This window comes from Pseudorca crassidens, chromosome 4, assembly GCF_039906515.1.
Source record: "Pseudorca crassidens isolate mPseCra1 chromosome 4, mPseCra1.hap1, whole genome shotgun sequence".
In the NCBI taxonomy this organism is placed as follows: domain Eukaryota; kingdom Metazoa; phylum Chordata; class Mammalia; order Artiodactyla; family Delphinidae; genus Pseudorca; species Pseudorca crassidens.
This window is the reverse complement of record NC_090299.1, coordinates 30,793,948-30,819,166: the sequence shown is the minus strand read 5'-3', so window position 1 is coordinate 30,819,166 and position 25,219 is coordinate 30,793,948. Positions and strand designations below refer to the sequence as shown.

The 25,219-nt window shown below is 37.8% G+C and overlaps 1 protein-coding gene across 1 annotated transcript in view; it reads right to left on the bottom strand.

The window, feature by feature from the left end:
• Positions 1-25,219, bottom strand: part of COL25A1 (collagen type XXV alpha 1 chain) — a 461,350-nt gene that overhangs the window by 114,281 nt on the left and 321,850 nt on the right. The window contains exons 8-10 of the mRNA XM_067735362.1: positions 7,843-7,914; positions 6,991-7,098; positions 5,408-5,443 (exon numbers count right to left, since the gene is read on the bottom strand). Coding sequence (XP_067591463.1) covers positions 5,408-5,443; positions 6,991-7,098; positions 7,843-7,914 — 216 coding nt within the window. The remainder of the gene's footprint in view (positions 1-5,407; positions 5,444-6,990; positions 7,099-7,842; positions 7,915-25,219) is intronic.

The following is a 25,219-nucleotide window of genomic DNA, read 5'->3' as shown; positions in this document are numbered from 1 at the left end:
CTTCTGCAGGTGAACCACACCACTGGTGTGCACTACAGTAAACTGGAGGATGGGGCAAAGAGGTGGGTATTTTGAGGCATGTGGATGGAGTCTGATCCTGTGAGCACCCAAATGTCTACATACGAGAGCCTCAGTCTCATAGAGATGCGGATATTAGGTACCCGTGGGAGAGCCGGGGAGCAGGCCTCGGCCCATTTGGAAAACCAAGTATTACGGGCTCTGGTGGGTTGGAAGGACTCTGTCGGTGTGGCATTTACATGTACTTCATGGACAATCAGATTAAGTGAGAATAATAAAGCATTAGAACAGGTGCTAAGGCACCCCGGCAGGCAGCGTAGTGTGCACAACTGAAGTAATGCAGTTTTACCAAAAAAGATGTCATCGTTAATGTCTAGTCTAACAACTAAATATCCTAAGATGATTTTGGTCATTTTGGTTATTTGTGATTTGAAGGTTTGTTTGCCTCACCAGATAAAAATCATGAAGAGAAGCCTGCTACTGTGTCCGATGTCTGCCACCCTGCTGATCAATATGGTTGAGACAGCAAAGTACAATTAAGTAAAATGATAAGTTTTATCAAATCTGTGGGATAGCAGTGCATTATAACTAAATATGTTTAAAGTAACTCTTCACATATTGGTTAATTCAATTTTATTTTAAATGAAGCAGAAGCAATTATCTATGCTTATGTTATTAGCTACCATAAAATACATTATATTCACTTGACACAAATGTATTAAATGTGTTTGCAGGCAAAATCAAAATAAACTAAAAAGTATCTATAACTTCTTCGGATACAATCCAAATTTCACTTTAAGGAACAATAACAGAAAAACTTTTCTGAGTTTTGAACTCTCAGACACCACCAGGGCCCAACGAATGACATTTTAAGTACTCTTATAATTCAGAAAGAGATGAATGGATACGCTATGGAGTTTGCATATATTTGGGGGGCAGGAGAGGAAGGAAGGGTTTCAGTGAGGGAAAGTGATATGGTCTATGAAACCTTGGTTATAGACATTTTGGACAAAAAAATAATTTGCAGGAAACTGGGACTAGTTGGTATATTGAATATACATCATTTGTCTTTTATGTTTTTGAGAACTACTATATTTGTCAAAGAAAGAAACAGTAAGGATATCAAAAGGAAAGACACCTTCAAAAATACTATTCTAACAACTATTTAAACTCTTGAAGAACAGAAAAATAAAGACCATTTGTGCCGGGGTTCAGCGCTTTAGCATTTCCAGCTGTGGTCAGTTCTTGGTTTGATTCTTGAGTCTAATTTTATAAGCCAGAGAGATTCTCTCCTTATTTAGATGGAGTCCAGTTTGTTTTAGCTCATGATTCTACCTTTTAAAATCTCCTCTAGAACTTCTCGCAAAACCTGAAGGTCTTGTTTATGGAATAGGTGCACAGCAGGGTTAAATAAATGTGGAACTGCGTGAGAGGCAGGACTTCTTTTTTATTCTATTAGAGATACTGTTAATCTTCAGATGATTATTTTTGCGATATAAAATATATAGCGTGGATTATGAAAACTAATTCCCCACCGGACACACTCATAAACAGTTTTGAAAGAGCTAATTTTAGACCATTCCTAGTTTTTTCATTTCATCATTAGAGACATTTTACATTTTAAAAAGTTCTCTAGTGCCTCTCAAGATCCTCATGTAAGCAAACACTTCTCCGTGGCGCAAACCAACAGAGGTAGTGGGTTTTGCGTACTGTGGAAAAGATGAGAGCGGTGGTATATATTATCTTCCCTTGTCTGAGCTGGTGGAAGAGAAGGGGTGTGTTATGAAAAGGTGTTGAGGTAAGAAGAGGTGATATATAGGAGAAGGCCAAACACAATGATGGCAACAAACAGGACAAAAGGAATAAGTTGCATTATCAATCACAGTATTTGACACACTCTAATTTAATTGACAGCTATAGTCACACTGTTGTTAGCCCTTATGTCTCATAGAGTGGTCTTTCTGTATGCCACGTTATGTCATTTGACATTTTTGTCTTAACAGCAATACTTCTCATTTATGTAAGTCTGTGTTCCATAAAGCATTTTCATATTTTTATTATTTCACTTGCTTCTCACCCTATTCCAGTGATATAGGTGGAATAGGAATTATTGCCTACATTTTATAGATCAGTAAAAAGGATCACAGACGATAGTCATACACTCCTAAGTTGTTCTGAGGCCAGAATTACTAGTAATATGTACTTTTCTTTCTACCAGACTTTGAGTCGAAACACACACACCCACATACGCACACATACGTATAATATTTGAAAGGAAAAAGAAAATTTCTAAGGAAATTTTTCTCCGCATGAAAGCTGCTATTATATTTCCGGTATCTTCTCTCTTTGAGATGGGTTAAAATACACAGGTGCTATTTAAGTTAGTAAACATAGTGATTTTTTTTAAATGATACTTTTAAAAATAATAGAAATATTTCACTTTAAGCAAATATGTAAAAATTCAGTTTGCTGGGAAGAGGAATTAGGGGATTGTATTGCTTTATGAAAAGACTCTGAATGGGATTGCTTTCAATAGCAAAATTTCCCAGCACATTTAAGCTATGTTGATTTATGAAAATCTGATTCATATAGAACTTTATAGGAATACATCTGTTATATAAATCCATGCTCACCTGTAATTTACTGTAGAGGTAACAACTGAGTGATAATAATAATAACATACTCATACAATTCTTCATTATATATTTTAAAGGGCTTTCTCCTAATTTATTGCACTTGTCTTTGGCAACCTTATAGGGGAGGCAGAGAGGGCATGATTTTCCTTTCTTTACAGATGAAAAATTGAGAGGTTAAGTGACTTGCCCAAGGTCAGACAGACAGACCATTCATTTACTGCTATTTGAGTGATGTAGTTTTAACAGGGTAGTCAAGGAAGTAAGGTTCTTCCTCTTAATTTTTTTTTTTTTAACCAGCTGTGAAGGCTATTAAAACAGAGGTGGATGATCTCACAAATATACTGTTGGATGAAAGAAGCCAGACACAGAAGTTACATATTGTATGATTCTAGTAATATGAAATTCAAACACAGGCAAAATTAATCTGTGTTGGCAGAAGAGGGAGATGGTGATGGGGGGGTGGGTAAAGGGGGTTTCTAGGATATGATAACCTTCTATTTCTTGATCTGGTTTGTGGTTGCACAGCTATGTTCACTGTGAAAATTCACTGAGATATATACTTATTTGTCTACTTATTAAATATATATTATACAAGTTTTCTTTTAGAAAAGAATTTTACATCTTTAAGAACAGTACAATGCTGTACTTTAGAAGATCACTACATTAGACATATCCTTTGAACATTTGTGATTTCAACTGAGTTTCTCAGCTTCATTTTTTGAAATGAGAATATGAACTGTATCTGAAGAGTTTAAAGAGAGAAGAGAGGTTCAGAGAAAAATACCCAGGATCATCTTTATCTGAAAAGTTGCTATATGAAATGGGAAACCAGAGCAAACTAAGACAATGACATAATTCATTTAGGACTAGGTGGAACATTTATATTTAATGACATTAAGCTAGGAGTGGTAGGGAAATGGGACTAATTTGTTATCCACACCGTGTATTCTAGAGCGTGTATATGAATTTAAGGAAGATAAGATTATAATTTTTTAAACATCCATTTTTATTTTAGAACTTTGTATATTACGGTGCTGCACTGGGCATCAGGGTAGAAAGCCTGCGGCAATGATAAAAATCATGTGCTCTGCACACCTGGGGACAAACAAGGGCTCTTAAGAATCCTAAGTAGGCTTGGATGTAAGAGTGTATGGGAGGAATATGTTTTGACCGTTATCCACGATAGAAATTACAGGTGCATTCAATTGCATAAAGCAATTTCAAAATTTATATGGTAGTTTTCCAAAAATTCTTCACCCCCTCTGATCCTATAACCTGGAGAGCTAATGCTGCCCTTGTATGCAAAGTTACCACGGATGACAGATGTTTTATTTAATTTTCACATATGGTCTTTTGTTGTTTTTCTTTCATTTTATTCTTTTTAAAAAGAATCCATTATAGTACTCCCAGCCTGATTGTCTGTATCAAATATCTATCTTGATACTGTAGGTCAGAAACAGAGAATTTCCAGGCAGTGGGTCAGGTGTGGTCCCAGGATGCTTCCATTTCACCAGTGATGTTTTGAAGGCAGTTACATGACAGCTAGGACTACAGCTTGCTGAATGTCTCCCCAGGAGGGCTGTTGAAGGCATCCTGTGCAGGGAGAAGCCTTTGACCTTTAGCCCATGCACACATTTGTTTTAATTCTTGACCAACTAGCGTGTTCCTGTGCATTCGTTTCACAAGGACCTAGCTTCTATTTTTTTTTAAAATACATTTTATATCCTGAGCACCTGCAGGCTGCGTGCCACACATCGTGTGAAATGGACATGATCAAGGGGATCGTCATCACTGCATCCAGGGCAAGTGTGAGACATAGTTGTCCTCTGGAATTTGAGTTATAGAGCGTCATCCTGTGTTCCCCAATATTGTTCGTGTCACAAAGTAGGTCAGAAAGGTAGCTCCAGAGACAGGGAGGAAGTGACAGGGAGAGGTAGCTTGAAGGAATTCTACTCTTTGGGGCTCAGTAAGCTGCCCTAACTTCTCTTTCACTGGCAAAGCATAAACAAACTTGAGGAGCTGGGACCTGCGTGTTTACGGGCAAGTCCAAGAGGAATCATTTCATGATCTTTTTTAATGACAGAGATCAGGAACGCACCACTGTTTCTCTCTGGGTGGAAGGACAAATGATATTCAAACCATAACTGCTGACATTTTAACCACTAACTTACCGTTTTATTAACAGTTTCAGGGATCAAGAAGGCACAACTGTTCTCTCCCTTCGGCAAAAGAAAAACCTCTGGAATCACTGTCGAAGGTTTGCTCTACTAGTTCACAGGTAGTAACACCTGGTTCCTCTGACATCTCATTTCTGTTTAAGCTAATAGGCATATCCCTGAATTTAATCTCTTATAACAGAGTCTTCCTCAGCATCCTGTGTCACTTGCTTCACCTGGAATCTCCCTCTTTTTTCCTCCTGTATCAGTTCTGCAGATGTGTTGTCATGTGATCCTTAGCATGTGATGGACAGGCCCTATCACTTCTTTTTTGGTTGTTCGTTTTAAAGGAATACATTTTTTTTCTTTTACCATTAAAAAAAATTGAAGTATAGTTCATTTACAATGTTGTGTTAGCTGCAGGGGTACAGCACAGTGATTCAGTTATCCCTATCACTTTTTAACTTTTACTAATTCTCACTCTTTGTTACAGATCACAAAACAGGCACACTTGTTACAAACAGTCTGGACCACAGTTTTGAGTAACTTGTCTTTTCATTCTTTTCAGTATCAAAAAAGATAAATTCAGATACTTGCCGTCAAGCCTTGCTCTCCCGGTTTCCCTGGTTCACCCTTAAAAAAGAATAATGATAATTTTATTAATGCTGTAGACAGTAAAAACCAATTTCAATCTTCTTTTTTTCTTTTTCACAATATCCACTAGGGATCTTGAATGTCAAATATATACTTTTTAGGCTAAAGAAAGGAATGCAAACACAATGTCATTTAAAGAGCGCTGACGTTCTTTCTTCAAATGCATTTTATAAACATTTTAGGATTTAATACAACGAATCTATATTACAGCAGAGATTTAAGAATTATGCCAAGAAGGTATTCTAAATAAAAAGAGTAGGAGTGATTATACTGTAAAGCAGCTATGGGTTCTCTATCTTTTGGGGTTTCATACCAAGAAAAGGTGAGACATTAGAAGACACTTTTAGGATGAAACCACTACCTCTGATGGTCCAGTGAAAGCAGTCCTAACAACCAGCATATTATGCTGAAAGTCAATTCCTTATTTCATATGACAAATTTATAGCAACTTTTGGTGAGGGGTATGAGGCTTATAAGAAGGTTGTCCTATAGTCTTAAAGAAAGAGTCACTCAAAATAAAAAAATAGTCACTCAAAAATTACATAAATATATACATATAAAAATGAAATCTACAAAACATTAATGACTATGGCCGATTTGTTTTTTCTTTTTTGGTTGCCTTTATTTTCAAATTTTTCTACTTTGTGGATAAATATTTTATTATTCCTTTTGTACTACAAAAACACCAATGAAAATAATTTAAGTTAAAGCAATACATTAAATAAATAATTTAATTCAGCAATAAACCTGAATTTCAGGTCCTAAAGTCATAAGTGTACAAATTTTTGACCTTTTCCATGTATTTCTTTAAATTGCTGAGTTGCCTCTACCCAACCAAACCATTTATCTAGTGTCCTGTGCTACTACTCTATTATTGACACTTGACCAATCTTAGTAGCTAAGTACTAAGTAAATTAGTACTTAGATCTAAATGTTGAGATCGCTGTTAAGTCATTTCTATTAATAAGCTTCACATACAAAGGATAAATGATATTCAAACCATAACCACTGATGTTTTAACCATTAATTTTACTAGTGATTGGGGGGGTCAAGTTACTTGCAAGGGATAAATATTAGGAAGATATACCTCTTTTACTTTCCATAAATTGCATAGGACTTTATTGTCTCTATTTTGATCCTTTGTAAAATGTTATCAATCTCCCACCTAGTTTTTCAAGCTAGTCTTCCGTTTCAACCAAAGGCATTGAGGTACTCTATGGCAGTCAGGACACAAGTGAGATCGGGCATCTCCAATCGCAGACTTCTTGAGGCTTACCTGAAGACCAGGTCAGTTGCTGTCTCCAGGCATCTCGCTGTGGTTTGCATGGGTGTCCCAAGGGTTGAGTGGTAAAGCAGATTCCAGCTGGCAGTGCCCTCTCTGCTCGGGGACTTTCCTATCATCCCACTTCCTTCAACCCACTCCGCTCACTTGACCTCTGCCACCCCCGTCCCCAACTCCAACCCAATTCTCAGCCCTTTAAAGGAAACAAAACCTGTGAGAACAACTGATCCAAAAAGCAACTCACAGGCACTCCTGGCATTCCGCGGGGGCCATCTTTCCCTGTGTCCCCAGGAGGCCCTCGTGGGCCTGGAGGTCCTGGAGGGCCTGGAGGCCCAGCCTGTCCTTGGTCACCCTACAATGGAGAAGGGGACAGACCAACAATAACCGTGAAAGATAAAGACCCAGGTCTTCTTTTCAACACTTTAAATTTCTATTATCTAATTCACATTTATACTGTGAAAAGACCCAGAACAACCACAAATGGTAAAGCCTGTAGGCAATTTGCCTGCCAGTAGGAAGCAAATAAATATTCATGCTGGGCGAGCTGAGTAGACGTTGTTGAAATCAAAGCAGCTCAGAAACCAGCACTCTCAGCTCTTGGAAATAGTGTATATGTTATCATGATACTCAGAGCTGGCAGAAAACTTTTGCATAACTTTATCCATGACAATGCTGCATCAGTTATATTCACCTGGCTTAATAAAATGGCTGCATTTATAGTTGGACAAATATTTACTTTTTCATAAGCTATAAAATTAAACATACAAGGCTCTTGTCATGCTGTGTAATAATTTATAAATTACCAAAGCTAGAGAGCTTAGAAACTGGATCTATCACTGCATGTAATTTTTAAGCTTCCTCTTTTTTTTTAATTTAAGAAGAACTTAGATTGGCTTTCTATACCTTTTGGTTTTGGTATTTTCACATACATTTCAAACAAAGGCAGCTCACTAAACATAATTTTGCTCTAGGATATTTTAAAATAAATACCCACCACCCACACTCTGCCTATGAGAGATAAATGGTAAAGCAACAGTATACAGAGTAAAAATCGAATGTAAAGGAGAAATCAGACTTGAGCAAGAATGAGCACTACCTTAATCAGGCGGCGTTTAATGAGCTGCTGATCAGCAGAGAGAAACCCATGATTGATTTTAGGAAACACCATCTGATCAGTCAGGTGAGGTCAAAGGTTGGAGTTCAGAGATGAGAGAGTTGAAGAATAGGCATCAGAAGGCCCCAAGAAAGAAATAAAGATACACACATTAGACTCATAATAACCATCAAACAAAACAGAACTGGCGCTTGTGTCTGACATCGGACCCTCTGGCTCTTCTTGAAAGAAACAGAACCCTGAAACGGGATAGGGAAACCAGATTTTTAGTTAGAAATGAATCTTTTTCTGCTGTGGGCGTTGGACCTCTTTCAATGTTGTATATTCAAGAAGCAGGTAACCTGGGGCCACCTGCATCCTGCACGCTGAGCGGAAAGTCCAGAGACGAAGCGCCAGTTCAATTTCTGTCAGACTCCTCAACCAGCATAACGCGGCACGAACTCGACTGTCATTTTACGGATGCCCGAAGTCCAGAGTACTTAGGATTGTTCAATCCACTGAAAACTGTCACAGAGCATTGCGACGCATGCCAATCAAACCACCGAGGCGTGGCACAGCCTCCCAGAGCTTGCCTGCCTCTCTTCGACTTCAATACGCTCTTCTCTTATAGGCTCAAGATTCGCCTTCTTAATGGACGTTTGACCTCACTGATGGAGGTGAGGTTCCAAGTGCCCAATAACCTGTGTGTGTGAGGAAAGGACTGGACTCGGAAAGCCAGTTGAGCTGTTGTAGCTCGCTCTTATGCTGATTGAGGGCTCTGACTGCGCGGGCATGGGTGCCAACCACGAACCTTGACGGTGAGGATCTGATTACTGTGCAGAGCGGCAACTGTGGAGAAGCCTGGCAGACCCTATGGACAGGGCACAGCACCAAAACAACACGACACAAAACGTCACACAGACATTCCACTGGTGGACAAACACAACAAGCATGTACCTAATGCCACCCCGTCCTGGCTCTAAGTCTTGCCTTGTTTGACACAGTAAACAAAATCAGACACGTGAGGCCCCCAAGCCAACCATTTCTTAAAGGGAACGGTCAGCTTGAGAACTCAGGTACACTGGGATCTGTGTACATACACTTAAGATTTCTGGACTCTTACGTACACAATGTTAGTACAGAATGGAGATAACTACAGACTCCGTTATGAACACAACACTGTAATTTCCCTCTACTGATATTCTGTTTACAACTCAGGACATACAATACATGTATCAAATCTTTTTTGGACAACAGTGAACAGAATTTTGCAGTCAGATCAGATGTATTCCTCAGAATAAATGCAGTACGCGTCAAAAAATATAGTCTTACCACCCACATATCAAAATTTCTGTCTCCAATCATACGATGATTCTCAGGTCTTTCCTGTTTCAGGAATTCCTGCAGAGGTGGTGGATGGAAATCTGTCTCTTATAACATGTGTATTTCATGTCAGGGGGATTTATGGTCACACTCTGCAGTAATCACTTCTGTCACGTAACTTTTCCAAAAGAACTTGACAGTTCACACACCCCCTTGAAGCAGAAAAGTGGTTTTGAATTCCTTAACCAAGGAAAATGGGCAAAGGATATTTTAAAAGCCTGTACTTTACTAGCTTGTACTAACTTGTGTTCACAGGCGTTATCAATTGGGTAGGTCTGAGAGAGAAATTTTGCCTGTGTTCTTTTTCCGACAACATGTGATATCAGAGCCTTGTATTCCAATTTTTTTCCCATAAAGAATACTTTTACCATACAAAAAAGTAAACAACAACCATGATAATATATGGTCTCGAGTGTCTGCAGGATTCCTCCCTATGTTTTCTCCTCCCCACTGCCTTTCCCCTCTTCCCACCCAAATCTACTTCGAGGATATTTCTAGAAAAAGCCAGACATTTTCTAGTTTTTAAATTTTATTAGCTTTGGTATATTTTCCCCCTTCTTTCCTCCTTATTAGGGATATATTTTTCTTAAGAGAGACAATAAAATTGTGTTTGTAGTCTGAGACATCTCTTCAGCCCTAATGCCTCTGATCCTTCTTCTTTAGAGCTGGGACTTCTCAGGAAGCAAGGCCGAGAAAATCTTATCCCTTTTGCCAAGTCCTATCTGATAAGGTTATTAAGTGGCTGGGTAGTTTTGAGGTGACCTATATCCTCTTTTTCTTCTCCTCAAGTAAAAGTCCTTTAAACAGAGACTCTCCACAAATTCAGAAATGCTACAAGTTGGAAAACAGATGTGTACAGTTTGCTTTTGTTTTACTATGGAATATGAGTTTAAAATGTTATTAGATGGTAATGCGCCAGCATCTTTCCATCTGAGACTCATTAGCCCTATGTTACACAGTCAGAATTTTATATATAAACCTCGTATTTATGTAACAAAGAACAAAAACAGATACAAACAAGAAGTCTATGAGGGATCAGCATCTTGATTAGTGGCGATAAATCATAGCGTTACTTTAAATGGGATTATCTAACAAAAATAATTTAAAATTAAAACCCTTTTAACAGCACACATGGTAGACCTTACAAATGTTTTGAAATTTGCATGTATAAATAAGTCACTTCTTGCACTCATATCTGAGCATGACCAGTTTGCTGTTTGATCATATTTTCTAAATGCTTACAAAAAAGCATTCAGTTTTAGAACTTAGTTTGGTTTCCAGTGTTAATGAGATCTAAAGAGAGAAGTAGTTAGATAATTCCCATCTCAGACAGATACTTTTTCTCCAACAGAAAATCTCTATTTGAGGAAGCTGATTTTTTTTTTTAACATCTTTATTGGAGTATAATTGCTTTACACTGGTGTGTTAGTTTCTGCTTTATAACAAAGTGAATCAGTTATACATATACATATGTTCCCATATCTCTTCCCTCTTATATCTCCCTCCCTCCCACCCTCCCTGTCCCACCCCTCTAGGTGGTCACAAAGCACCAAGCTGGTCTCCCTGTGCTATGCGGCTGCTTCCCACTAGCTAGCTATTTTACATTTGGTAGTGTATATATGTCCATGCCACTCTCTCACTTTGTCACAGCTTACCCTTCCCCCTCCCCATATCCTCAAGTCTATTCTCTAGTAGGTCTGTGTCTTTATTCCTGTCTTACCCCTAGATTCTTCATGACCTTTTCTTTTTTCGTTCTTAGATTCCATATATATATGTGTTACCATACGGTATTTGTTTTTCTCTTTCTGACTTACTTCACTCTGTATGACAGACTCTAGGTCCATCCACCTCACTACAAATAACTCAATTTCGTTTCTTTTTATGGCTGAGTAATATTCCACTGCATATATGTGCCACATCTTCTTTATCCATTCATCTGTTGATGGACACTTAGGTTGCTGAGGAAGCTGATTTTATATTCCTCCATCATCTTAACAGTGGACATGCTACCACTCAGGTGCTTAGAGCAACATGTAAAAGATTTCATCAGCGAGTTAGGCAAAAGGACTTCAGGAGTTTACATGTAGCAAAGTAGAAAGGGGACAGGTGGGCAAATTCTCTTAAGTTCTAACAAAAAACCATGGCCTGGGCTGCAATATCCTAGGACTCCGTGCTTTTCAAACTGGGGTAATGTTTGAAAAAAAGCACATGCCAGTGTCCTGGGGAGAGTTTAAAGGCAATAATAAATATGGTACCTCTTCCTTAAGAGTCCATTTCAATGAATGGTGTGTGTATATATATGTATATTGGGCCGCATCATGTGGCACGCAGGATCTTAGTTTCCCAACCAGGGATTGAACCCGTGCCCCTGCAGTGGAAGGGCGGAGTCCTAACCACTGCACTGCCAGGGAATCCCCAATGGTAAGTAATTTGAGACATTTTTATATAAAGCAAACGTTGACATATTTGGGATAGAATGTAAAACTTGCACAAATTTTTAAAAATGTTACCATTTGACGGTGGTAGAGAACCTCATCTCACAGGGGATATCTCCAGGTCACAGAGACACTCAGCTGATTCTGCTTCCTGCAGAATCTTTGGAGGGTAAGTTTGAAAAGCACTGGTGCTGACTGCTTGTCTGTATGGCTAGGCTTTGCGTGACTCTAACTGCTAGGTTGCCCTAGCTGTTCACACAGACAGCGTACTTTTTCATCACCCGTGCCATTCTTCCACAGTATCATTAGTCACAGTCCTTTCTAAATAACTGGAATGGACATATTTCACTTGGTTTTACATCTTGGAAAACTTGCCTGGTACACAGATGGTTTGAGTGGGTGTGGAAAAAAAAAAACTGTCTCCAGAAAAACATGGAGAAAGAGCCCAGGAATAAGCTGAAGTACTGAAATAACTTGTACACATTTTCATCCCCAAATATTTTGAGCTCTTAAGAAATTGGATATACAAGCGTGTAAAACTACTTTATAGAACACATTTTCCTGAGCATAAAGACTCAGATACCTTCATGAATCTTCCCCACATTCTGTGAAGTAGGTAACCAACCAGGACCGGTGTTTTGACACCATTACAGGAGGAACTCTATCTCCCTTCATTGCCTTCTAGAAGGAAAGACGCTGGCCTACCCCAAAGGGATGGTGAACAAATAAGTAATTCATAAGAAATGCTGCTAACTACTTGGAAGCCATAAATTCAAGATACTATTGTCATTTTTATTGTGTACTCAGAAATGATGAGTGTTACATGATTACATTATAGTGAGAAAATTTTGGGTTTTGTCAAGAATATTCAATAAGGCAATGATAGAGCCAGAAACTTAATCCAGGAATTCTGATTCCAGACTTTGTCATCATGAAGTTTTGTGTTTATAATTTCTCTCTGCTTGTTTTATAGTTTAAGTATTAGAAAGCTTAAAAATTGACGAATATACAACAATATTTAAGAAGTATTTACTGAGTCCCTTCTGTGCAGTCTTCACTGTGCTAGGCCCTGGGGATTGAATGGAAAGGACCCTAAGCTCACTGGGTTTAATGTGTGGTGGGGAAATAGGAAAAAATAAGCAGCCAGTAATGATAGGAAGTAATAATCATTACAATGGAGGAATGAAGGGGCTGCAAAAGAAATAAAACGTGCACCTAATGCAAGGTTTGGGCAGCCATGGAAGACTCCCCAGCCAGGTGAAAGAGGGGATGGGGGTTGGCAAGGCAATAGTAAAATCAAAGACAGAATGACCATTTAGGAAGATGTCACAGTAGTCTAGTTGAGGGACTGTGTCCTAGAACTAGAGGAAAAACTGATAGTTTCGTGTGATATTAAGGAAGTAGAATCCATAGGACTTGTAGCTTGGCTGAGAACATAAGGGAGAAAGGGGAGCAGAGAATGGTCCTAGGTCTCTAGGTTGAGCAACTGAAGCATGGTAGAGGGAACACTAGAAGGAAGAGGGTTTTCTGGGGCATGCAGGTGGTTTCAGATGATGAGTTTAGGTAGCTTGCTGAATTTGAGGTGTATATGGACAGCCAAGGGGCAGACACTATTTTATACGTGCATATAAAATAGTCAGGAGAGAGGTGGGAATCACAAGTCATAGGGCTATGTGGGGTCACCTCGGGAGGCTGTAGAGAGAACAGACCTAGGAAGGAACCCTTGGAAAGACTTTGATTTAAGGGATGAGCAGAGGAAGAGGTAACTACAAATAGGATTAATAAAAAGTGGTTGTAGAAACAGGAGGAATGTGAACTCTCCTAACAAAGATTCTGTACAGGCAAATGACTCAAAGTGGTAGACACACTTGACTTCACTGTTTACTGCATCATTAATTATGCTGAATAAATGCACATAAATGACCCATAGTAAGAACAGGCTAACAATGGCCAATATCACTGATGACGGATGCTTACTAGTAAGCACAAGGGAGTGTCCGTGAGGCTGTAGAGGTCTGGAGGAAAAAATAAACAATTATTTTAATTATAAAGGTGGTCAAGGGGCCCCCATAGCAAATCATATTGGAAGAAAAGATATGTGTTATGCTGAGAAATGAGAATCCCTGAGTTTCTCCATAATGTAAACAGCATCATAATTCTGTTTACCCAAAACATATCACGCATTGCGACACAACCATTATAGTGGGTATGTGTGCAGCATAAATAAAGACAAATATTCCTAGAAGTTGATAAAATGATTTCTAGCTAAGAGAGACCAGATGGGGAAATATTATAATAGATAGCAAAAATATTTAGGTAAAAGAATAACTTTAGTTTAACAGCAGGAACTCTTAGAAGGCTAGCTAAGGAAAAAAATTAAAAGAAAGAAATTTGCTGCTAAATCATTCCATATTGCAGTAGATGGCATAATCTGTCTGAATAGAAAAATCAACCATATGAAGCTAAACAGCTAAAAGAATCCTTTGAACAACCAAATAATATGAGCCCTGGAGCCTGTGAAAATCAGTATTTATAGCTGGCTGAAAAAGACTGTCTTATGATAATTATGGAAAGAACTAGCTTTCTGTAGTTAAATTAAATATTTGGCTCAAAAAGTTAATTTTTCCTTTTTATAGATACTCCAAGTTCCATGCTATTGTGTTCTATCATAAATGTTAACCCTAGTCACTCCAGGAATTATCTTTTATATGTATATGATAAATGTGAATTTACAAATTACTTAGAAGAGAAAGAGAACAATGCAATCTCTACATTGACAAAGTCATGTCATTAAATACTATAGCCACTGAAATGCTATGTAAGCAAAGACAAACTGCAAAGGATTTATAAACAAGCAGAAAGATGGCAGAAAAACTTCAACACTGGTAGAGGTGAAGAATAAGCAAAACCACCTGAAGTACACATACTGAGACAGGATCTCCTTGCTATGATCTAAGAAGGGATTCCAGGGGGTGTTGTGTTTCCCGAGGGCATACGGCTAAGAAACACCAACAAAAGATAAGACGTCATGAAAAGAGGTAGGATTCCCGAAGAAGGACTGCCCCAGCCCAAGGGAACCAGAGAATGCAGTGTAGATGTGGGAAACAGGGAAGAAAACAAAAGAGCCTCACAGTCTGGAAAACAGTGCAAAATTAAAATTATGTCAATTTTATTTATATAAACTTTGCTATCATTGAATCAATCCTGTGTTAGGGTTTCTTAATAATAATAAGATAATAAATAATGATGATGATGGTAATGATAGTAGTGGATACTCATATGATACTTACTATGTGCCGGGTATTAGTTCTAAGAGCTTTAGCTCTTTTACTCCTCACAACAACCATTTGACAGATGAGGAATTGGAGGCACAAAGAGGTTATGGGTTTTCCCACCTAAGTATAGGAGCAGAGCCAAGATTCACACCCCAGCCATCTGCTGCAGAGTCTACCCTCTTAGCCACTATACGTCCCATAAATCCTTCACAGTCTCTGAATTGCATTCCCATTTATTCATTCATTTATTCAAGAAGAATTTATACTACTATAAGAATTATGCTTACTATAAAAAAGGCAATATTTGGACACTGAGATTAGAAAGCCTTTCCCCAGGCTTCATGGAGCTTAGAGTACAATGAAGTCATGCAGACATTAAACGGGCAATTATGAATATGGCTGGGATCTCTTTTCATATAAGTGTCTATGCTCTTTTTCCCTTATAGTTCTCCATTTCCTTTGTCCCTCAATCAAGCTCTTGGTTGGCCATCTGCTATTGCGTCAGGAGAGGTACGAAGAGGCAGGGTGGAAAAGAAAACTTGTTTGCCAACATTGCTAGAAATCAAAAATATCTAGGAAGATATTCCCCCAAACTGGAAGAGAGGAAGGAGAACTGTGGTCCTCAAGAGCAGAGGGGGCCTAAGCCCTGCTTCCCCACAGCACTTCCAGGAAGGCAACAATACCTCAAAGAGGAAATGGCTATGTGACTTATCTAGATGCACAGGACCAGGGGCAGCCTTGCAAAAGATTTCCCTGTCTGAAGCATGGCACAGAAACAGCAGAGTCCCCCATGCCCCAGTGATGCAGCACTGACACGCTGTTTCTGAAGGGCCTTGCAGGTTAGCTGGGCCACGCTGCCTTCTCAGCAGCAAACTGTGTGGACCGACAGGAGAAGACAAGGTGCCTCTCAATTCTCACCCCCAGACCTTCTGATGCCATAAGACCGCAGAAAAGTGAGTCTGTCCAAAAGGAGGAAGAAAGTGTGGAAATCTCAAGAAGACTGATGTTTGTTGTTTAGCCAACAAGTGGAGGAGATGTAGGTTCAGAAATCAAATTGTTACAGAAAATTAAGTCATTAAGATGACTAAGAAATTAATATTTCTTAATCATCTGAGGTTTTGGATGAGAATCATACCCTCGAAGTGAATATGATGACTGTTAGCAAAACAAAAGCTATGAGAATGCAAAGAAAGGGGACCTAACTGAGGTCAGCTGGTCAGGGAGGACTTCCCAGGGAAGTGATGTTTAAGTTGAGACCTGCATAAAGAAGAACGCTGTAGTGCCTGGCCACTCTCCAAGGGCTCTGCTGCCTTCCTTCCTGACAGTATCAGCAAGATGAATATTGGAACCAAAGAGAAAGTATATTTTTCTTTTCCAAAGATATGCTGAATCTACACTTAGAATACAAAGATTAGGTCGTGTTCTAGGTATTCCCTTGAGATCTAGACCCTGTTCTCCACTTGAGAAGGTTAGGATAAGGGCAATGGCAAGGACTATGGGTGTGGGATTCCTGTAGGAGGTTAGATGGATGAGATCAAGAGAGATTATACTAAAACATCCATTCCTTCATCTAACAAGTGACTCTTAAATATGCCAAATATAGTGAAAGAAGCTGTAAGTGTTTAAATCTAGTAGGAAAGGGAGGTTATCACATGATTTTCAATTCAAATGGAAAATATACTAAATTAGTGCTAGTTAGGGGAGCAGGCAGTATGCTTTCTAAGCACATTCTGACTGGGGAATGGAGTTGTGCCTCTGTAGAGGTGGGATTTGAGATGGGTGAAGAAGGATGAAAAGGACGATGCTATTTGAGGTGCGGTGTGGACTTGGGGCCTCTGGAAGAAGGTATTCCAGTCTGAAGTATACTGAGCAAAAAGGAGGAAGGTATACTTGGAAACTGCTGGTAAGTTGAGTTTAGTTGGGGTGAAGCAGTTTTTAGGTAAGAGCCTAGAAAAGTTGATAGGGTATATATATATATGGGAAGTCTTCAAAAAGGCTTTAAAGGGGGAAGTTGTGGGAAACCACGAAGGTGTTTATAAAATGAACGTGCCATGCCATACGTGCATTTGAGGAAGACAACCCTGGCCAAATTATGATGAACAGATTAAAAATCAAGATGTAGTCCATGATCCTTTATCTGCAATGCCAAAATCGAAAGTCCCTGAAAACAAAACAATTCTTCGTAAGTTTAACTAAAGATTTTTCTAACTTTGCAGCAAACCCATTTGGTGGCAAACATTTATTTGAACAGATGTGAGGCTATTTCTGCTCATGAATAATCCTGCTTAGTGTGAACATGCATGTATTTCACAGCAGAAATTAATGGTTTAATTACAGAGTGCCTCAGGCCTCTTTAAGGGTGTCAGACAATGGCTGGTGTATCAACAATATGAACTTTCTAATACCTAAAAACTCTAAATTCTGAAACACATTTGACTCTGAGGCTTTCAAGGAAGGATTGTAAGCTTGTTCCAAAATTGATGACAAAGACCCATTTAACAGAATTAAAGATTGTAAGAAGAGTAGTAAGTTTTGAAGTTAAGGCAATGAATTTAGTTTTGAAAAATACAACTTGTTAATATAGTCTAGACTGGCAAATAGCCTGTCTAAATATATGGTAATCTGAATTATATATTATAATTTATACCAGTTTACAGTAATTAAAAATAAATTTCCATCTATGATTTCAATTTTATATATTAATCAGAACTAGCCTGATCAATTGTTATCTAGTATCTTTAATTAATTGCTTTAATGAATAAATAAGCACATTATAGTTAGCATATAGGTTTTGCAAGTAAATGCAAAAACAGACCCGTGAAAATTTTTGATCTTTTAGGAAATTAAAAAAAAAAAAATACAGAGATCTTGTTTAGAACATCAATTTGATTACCAAACACTGCATAATAATTTGCTTAACAATCCCACCCCTTTAAAAAATAAATCATGCAAAAGCTTTAATTCCACCCATCTGATTTTCATGCAATTTGCATGAAAATTCTGAATTATTTAATAAAATATTAATAATCTTTTAATTCTCCAGGAATTTTCCCTCAAAGATGGTACAGTATCATGATAACGTACAAGACTAATATTCTGCACCTATACTTCTGTTGAAACCAAGGGGTGCTTTCTAGCTGAGGTTGCCAGGTCAAGGGCTCACCTCAACTTGCATATACCCTATCCACTTTCTGGAAGAAAACAGTCTACATTTGAGAGAGGAGGCACAGTAGGATCAGGAAAGAACAGTGCCAAGCAAATAGAAGGTTCATTTGCTGACAGGGCATCTTACACTGAAGGAAAAATCGGCATTTGTCCTATGAGAAAAACTCAACTTTTTTTGCATTCTTCATTCTGGGAGAAAAGGAAAAGTGTTCTGTTATTCCCTAGAGACTCTATTTAGTGTCTGGCTTAATGGGTATTTGCTAAACTTCCTTTGTATGATATTAAATTGAGTTGACTCTAAAATTCCTTGGGCATGCTTCCTGGATGGCAGCCTCTTTCCTTCTTCCCTCAGAAGAGGTAGATGGCTAGAAACCAGCGTATAAAAGAGCTGGTGAGAGTCCCATGGGGCTCAGCTATAACAAGTGGACAGCTATCCTTGTATTTCCTAATCCACCTCTGAAGTTCACCCTCCCCCACAAATAAATTTGAGCCCACAGCTAACACTTGATAGCCCTCTGGGATAATGGAACTATTCATAAATGACCTTAGCAACAAAAGGATAATGGAGTAGCTGGAGGAGTTCACCAGAGAGTATTGTTACTTGTAGTAGTATCACTTGAGGTACGTTCCTCTACTAGTTAACTAGTCCTATTCTCTAATATCCCCCTTTAGTCTACATCCTAAATTTTAGTGTTTCCCCAGGGTCTGTTCAACTACTCAAAACTAAAATAGTCTGTGTCTTGAAAGCATCCCTGAAATTTGCATGTTTCCATATGGACCTAAAATACTGAATGCGATTTAGGACATCTGAATGCTCTATAATTATATTTATATTTGATGTTACTTGTTGAACACGGAGTAAATGCAAATGGCTCTAAGGACCAGGCAGATAACATAAATAAGGGAGCAGGTTTAAGACAAAAGGAAGTGGGGATGCTTGGCTGAATAGGAGTCACGCTGGGGCTAAAAGGAAATAAGGAGGACTTAACTGATTTTGCCACGGGGGAAGGCCTACCTAGTACTGCTACATCTTCACATGCTCCAAGAGAAGCCAGAAATCTGAGGTTTTTCTTTTTTTTTTTTAACAAATGCTTCAGATTTTAAACATTTGCTACCAATTCAAATTTACTTTAAAACATTTTATAGTCCAAACAAAAATACATTTGGGGGGAGGATCTGGGCCACAGAGTACTAGTTAAAGATCTCTGATCTAGTGTTTCTGAATGTTGAATTAGAAACGAGCCAAGTGTGGAAGGGCTTTGCTTCAGAAAGGAAGTAATTCAGTTAGTCCCTTGCAGGAACTTTATTTTGTTGTATTAACATTTGAAGAAAGGGCTATATGTTCTCATTGTATCAATCACATGTTGTAATTCAGACCACTGGTTCTTAAATCAAAAAACTTTCAAAATATACAGGACCTCTAGGAGGAAGAAGAGAACAAGGTGTAATTCCTTTTTGAAAAGGAAGTGATGGATACACTGTTGTAGTGATATAACACCCCACAGTGATGGATCCGTTTGGGAGGAGTCCCATGATTTGAGCTCCTCATGAAAGAGGCTGTTGTAATCTATGCGATAGTTATGGTTTCTTTGGGAATCTCAGAATTTCCCGACTTCTGTGAAATTAAGTCTAAACTTTTTAATGATATGGATATTAGAAATCATAATATGAACTTTCTCCTTTTTAGTTTTCATTTCCTGGCTGTGGTTGGTGATGATGTTATTTAATGAAATGTGATACATTTTTAACATTAAGTTGTGATATACTATGAGGTTTATTATATCTACTCTTTTTTTTTTTTGCGTCACGTGGGCCTCTCACTGCTGTGGCCTCTCCCGCCGCGGAGCACAGGCTCCGGACGCGCAGGCTCAGCGGCCATGGCCCTCGGGCCCAGCCTCTCCGCGGCACGTGGGATCCTCCCAGACCGGGGCACGAACCCGTGTCCCCTGCATCGGCAGGCGGACTCTCAACCACTGTGCCACCAGGGAAGCCCTATTACATCTACTCTTTAAAAGTGATATTTATGTGCACCTATAATTTACTTGAAATAACTACACTGATAATATTCAAACTCTTTTTTTTACCCCAAATTTCCTTTTACACCTTCTAATTTCAAATATTTAGATGATAATAAGCCAGCCAAAAATGTTAAGAGTAAAGATCAACTTGTCTTGGAGAGTTACTGAAAATGCCTGCTCAAATAAGCTGTAGCTGCAGTTTCTGATGGGGTCAATTGTCTCTTTATTTAAAAGTACTTAATATGTCATGTATCAAAGGAACTTGCCACATATAACAGAAGCAAGATTGTTTTCCCTATGATTACAAGAATTATTTCAAAGTGTAACATCGCCTTTTAACTTAGTAAACATTAAATGAAATGTTTGCCTTATTTACCGGTAAATAAAAATAAAAAAGAATGAACAGTGAATAACTGTATTCTGTGTTTGAACACGTGAAATGATGGTATTAAACATAAGTAAAACCAAGGAAAATATTTCCCTGGTGTCTTAAAAGATAAAAGTAATAGCCCAGTTTCCCAAATAAAAACATATTTCATAGGTCTTATTTTAATTCAATGAGTCTACAGTTTCAGTACCCATAAGGACCAGAGTTTACATTTTAAAAACTAGGTGGCATCTGGTATACTCAGATAAGTTACCAGTTCTGCCACCTCATCAGCTACAACTTTTATGATTCCCATATGTGGCTAAAGAATTACAAGATGTATGCCTATCATATCATTATTGAAATTGAATTACTTACTTATTTACACATAAGGCACTGTCAACTATTCTCCTTGGGTGATGTGTAATATTAGCAATTACGGAACACAAAGTAAGGGAGAATAATTTACCATTTTCCAGCTCCTTACATTACCTACAGTTGAGTTGAAGCTTCATAAACATTTGTCCATTTGTACAATTCTCCATGTTTCTCGACTTGTGAAATGTTTGGGAAAATTATTAAATGTTGGGGAAATGGCGTGAAACAAATACGATTGAGAAAAAAATTATTTTCAAAGGAATTGCTAGAGTCAACTTTTGTACAAGGAATCATTAACCAATTTGTGAATTATTAGGCCTTTAATTTCCCTTCTACTCTCTTATTCTTTGTTGGATTTCCTTTGTTATGACTATCATAATTAGATGTAAGGAAGGAAAGGAAAAAGGAAGTGAAAGTCAAACTAAGGATTAATATAGAAGAGTGGCATGGAACAGTGAAGTCTGGGTCAGGAGCACTAAGGCCCACTGAATCTGGGGGAAAACACTGAGAGCAAGAAGAACATCTGCCGTTAGAATCGGAAAGAGAAGGAGAATCAGAGGATAGGCCTTTTTTTCCCCCTTTGGCCAACTGGGAGTAAATTGTTAATAACTGACAGAAGAAATCAACAGCACCCAGTTCCTATTTAGTTTCTAATTCTCTGTTAAACAAGACAAATACAGATACTCGGATTAAAAAATGGCACAAACAGGGCTTCCCTGGTGGCGCAGTGGTTGGGGGTCCGCCTGCCGATGCAGGGGACGCGGGTTCGTGCCCCGGTCCGGGAGGATCCCACATGTCGCGGAGCGGCTGGGCCCGTGAGCCATGGCCGCTGAGCCTGCGCGTCCCGAGCCTGTGCTTCACAATGGGAGAGGCCACAGCAGTGAGAGGCCCGCGTCACGCAAAAAAAAAAAAAAAAAAAAAAAAATGGCACAAACATTGGTTGTATAAAATGCCAAGAAAAGTAAAGAGACTATAAACGAAAACCTTGGGAGTCTAAATTAGTCTGAAGAAATGACTTTTAAAATACAAAGCATTTGCCAAAAAAATTACCAAACCATTCAAATTATTTTTCAGGAACTGTAGAAAGTAAGAGAAGTCATAGAAGAAAAAACAAGGAAGAAGGTAAATCGTGCAAAATATAGACAGATTGGTAGAATTTTATTGACTAAAGATTAGATTATTAAAAGCATTGTTAGTGAAAATCTGAAAAAGAAGTGCAGTTTAAAAATATGATCTTTTTAAAAAAGCTTATTAGTAGATGGATGTACATATATAATTGGATTACAGCAAGAGGTATGTCATATTATCCTTATAGACTAAATTGAGAAATATGAACTGAAAGCAAATAAACAAGTAGATTTATAACTGGTTGAACAATTTACCTCGGTAATACTGCTTAAATTGTCCCACAGTTCCTGTTCTCAGTTTGAACTCCATTCAACATTTGTGTCATGGATTAGATTAGTCTTAAAATTTGGGTCTCTCTCAGTTTGTATATCTGTTTCTATACCTATATCTCAGATCTCCAGAAAATGGGGCAGAAGAGAGATGTAATATTTGCTGGATGGCGGAATCAGACTCCAAGAGAGGATCTCAACAGGGCAGAGAATACTAATAGTGTGGGAATAAAAGTAAAGAACAGTGTTTGGATCCAATAAACAAGCCCTAATGATACACAGTTGAGGAGCTAAGGGCTAGTAGCAGTGAGAAAAAGACTTTAGAATTTACGTTGATAATAAATGTATACATCAATATATGATATGATTGTCAATGTAGCTTAAAGCTAATCTAATTCCCTGCAATATTAACAAAAACAGAGGCATAAGCAGGTAGGTTCTGTCCCACTTAGGCCAGACTCCACCTGAATTAATGTGTTTAATTTTTGGGTGTTACCCTTTAAGGGTAGACAGAAACACACATAGAGAACAGCCAGGAGAGAAAGAAGATACAGAGGTGTCACACGAGGAATGGCTGAAGGAGCTGGAGCAGAAGAAAGTGAGCTGGGATACGAGAGCTATTTTGAATAAGCTTAGAACTGCCTTGGGAGCATCACCGTCACCATCACAGGAAGTAGTCAGTTTTATGCTATGCCATTGCTTATTGAGGAAAGTTGGGTTTGGACAAGCAAGGCTGTAGGGTTCACTGCAACCCTGAACTTCATTCAGTGTTTCTACAAAATCCCTGAAGGGCTGTCATGTGGAAGAGGAATTAGTTCAGAAGGCAGGACTAAAACTAAATGATAGGAAGTAGAGAACAACAGATGTTAATTCAAAAGAAGGAACCATAAATATCTGTCGAATGAATGAATGACTAAATTACTCTGTAATATTTAGAACTTTCTATAATTAGAATAGCTTGCTTTTCAACAGAGTGAGCTCCTTGCCACCAAAGGTGTTTGAATAAAACTCAGGAACCATAAGGTTAGGATACCCTATATGAATTTTTAGTCAATTGGCTGGCTGAGAAATGGGTTTATTTTGCAGTTATAAGAGAAACTTTGACATAGCAGAAAGTGAATTTCTCTTACCCACATTATCTCCTACCCTCGGCACCCTTTTAGAATAAGATAATCAAGATTTATCTAGAAACGCTTTCTGACATTACCAAAAGATTTTATAATCCTAATAAAAAGTAAATTTTTAGTTCCTATATTATACTACAGTTAAAAACACTATAAGAAAAAAATGTTTCAAATGTATACAACTCTTTTCCCTTTCCCCATAAAGGGAAATATGATCTACTTCATAGGATCCTTTTTATGCTATCTTTTTTAAATCATTTGAACCACACCCTCAAATTCTGTATTTGTTGTACTCAGAGAAATCAGGTTTCAATTTATTTTTACATCAAGAAGAATACAGAGAAAAAGGATCAAATGATACTGACTCAAATTAGTTCTTTTTCTTAAGATTTGTCAGCATAGCTATAAAGGGCAATTCTAAACAATTTATTAACTTAATTTTTATCGGTGCCTTGTAAGGGCAATTTCATTAGAAATGTTTACAAGGGGGAATGTTTCCATTAATCTAACTATACAACCAGAACATCAAAAACCCAGAAGAAATATATAGTGCCTTAAAGTATGAACGCTTCTAGAAATATACGGATTAGTATTATAAAGGAAATTATTTGGGTCCAGTAAAAAACATATGGAGCTAAATTTATATTATGATTTTAAATATCTATGAACTTTGGCTACAACCTACATAGATGTCTAAGCTAGATCATTTTAAGTAATAAACAAACATCCTATATACGGCTAAGAAAAACCTAGAGGAAATTCTGTAATTAGGGGCTACATTTTCCCTCAAAGGAGTGACTCTGAAGAGCAAGCCTTCAACATCTATAGTTTCTAATTTTAAAAATATATAATTAAAGGACTAAAATATATCTTTTAAATAGTATTTGCATGTTATTTAATTACTATTCTATATACAACAAAGGTAACTTAATAAAAATTCTGTTATTTACAATTCATATTTCAACAAAATTTTGAAAGATGGCATAAATTATATTGACATCTTGGTATAAAATTACCAAGTTTGAACTAGTCCTAATTTTGACCTTTGAGCAGACTTGGTGTACTAATAAAAAAAGTCTACACTACCATAGATTGACAACCACCAAGGTAAGGAGAATTCTATGTAATTTAAAAACAAATTATATGTAAATTCAATTAAAGGCAATAATGTAGCCTTCTTCCTAGAAGATAAACGATTTGTCATTTGTTGTTTTGTTACCTGCGTCTGTATATTTTGATGGATTTTGTCATCATAATATCAAACGCAAAATTATCTTAATCTCTAATTCAGGTATTACAAACTCCAGTGCCAACAGGGGCTGTGCACATATGTAAATTACTGAAGTGGGCTGAGTGTAATACGGAATGCATCTAAAGCAGAGAGATTCCATCCAGCTACAGTCAACCGAAATTATAAAAGAACATGTACCCAATAGTGTCAGATCTTCTACTTTTCCAAGAGGAAGTTTAAAACAAGATTTTGTATGAAATTGCCCAATATTAAAATATTAGCAAGTAATTTGGGTAAGGCAAATAAAATGCATCTACTCTTGGAATCTGTCCACAGGCTACCAGCTTGTAGCCTCTAATCTGCCTCATGAGAATTATTGATTCAAAATAAAACATAGAGGGAAGATTGTACAAAATGGTATATCACATTTCAAAAATAAGGAAAAATAAAGACATTGCATTCCTTTCCCCCACTGCAACCAAGGATGTTACTCTCCACCCTAAAAGGAAATCCCATATAAATTGTGACAGTTTCTCAATCGGCACATGCCATTTCATTTGACACATTCTGAAAATCCTGAATGATTATAACAGTTACTATATAAAAT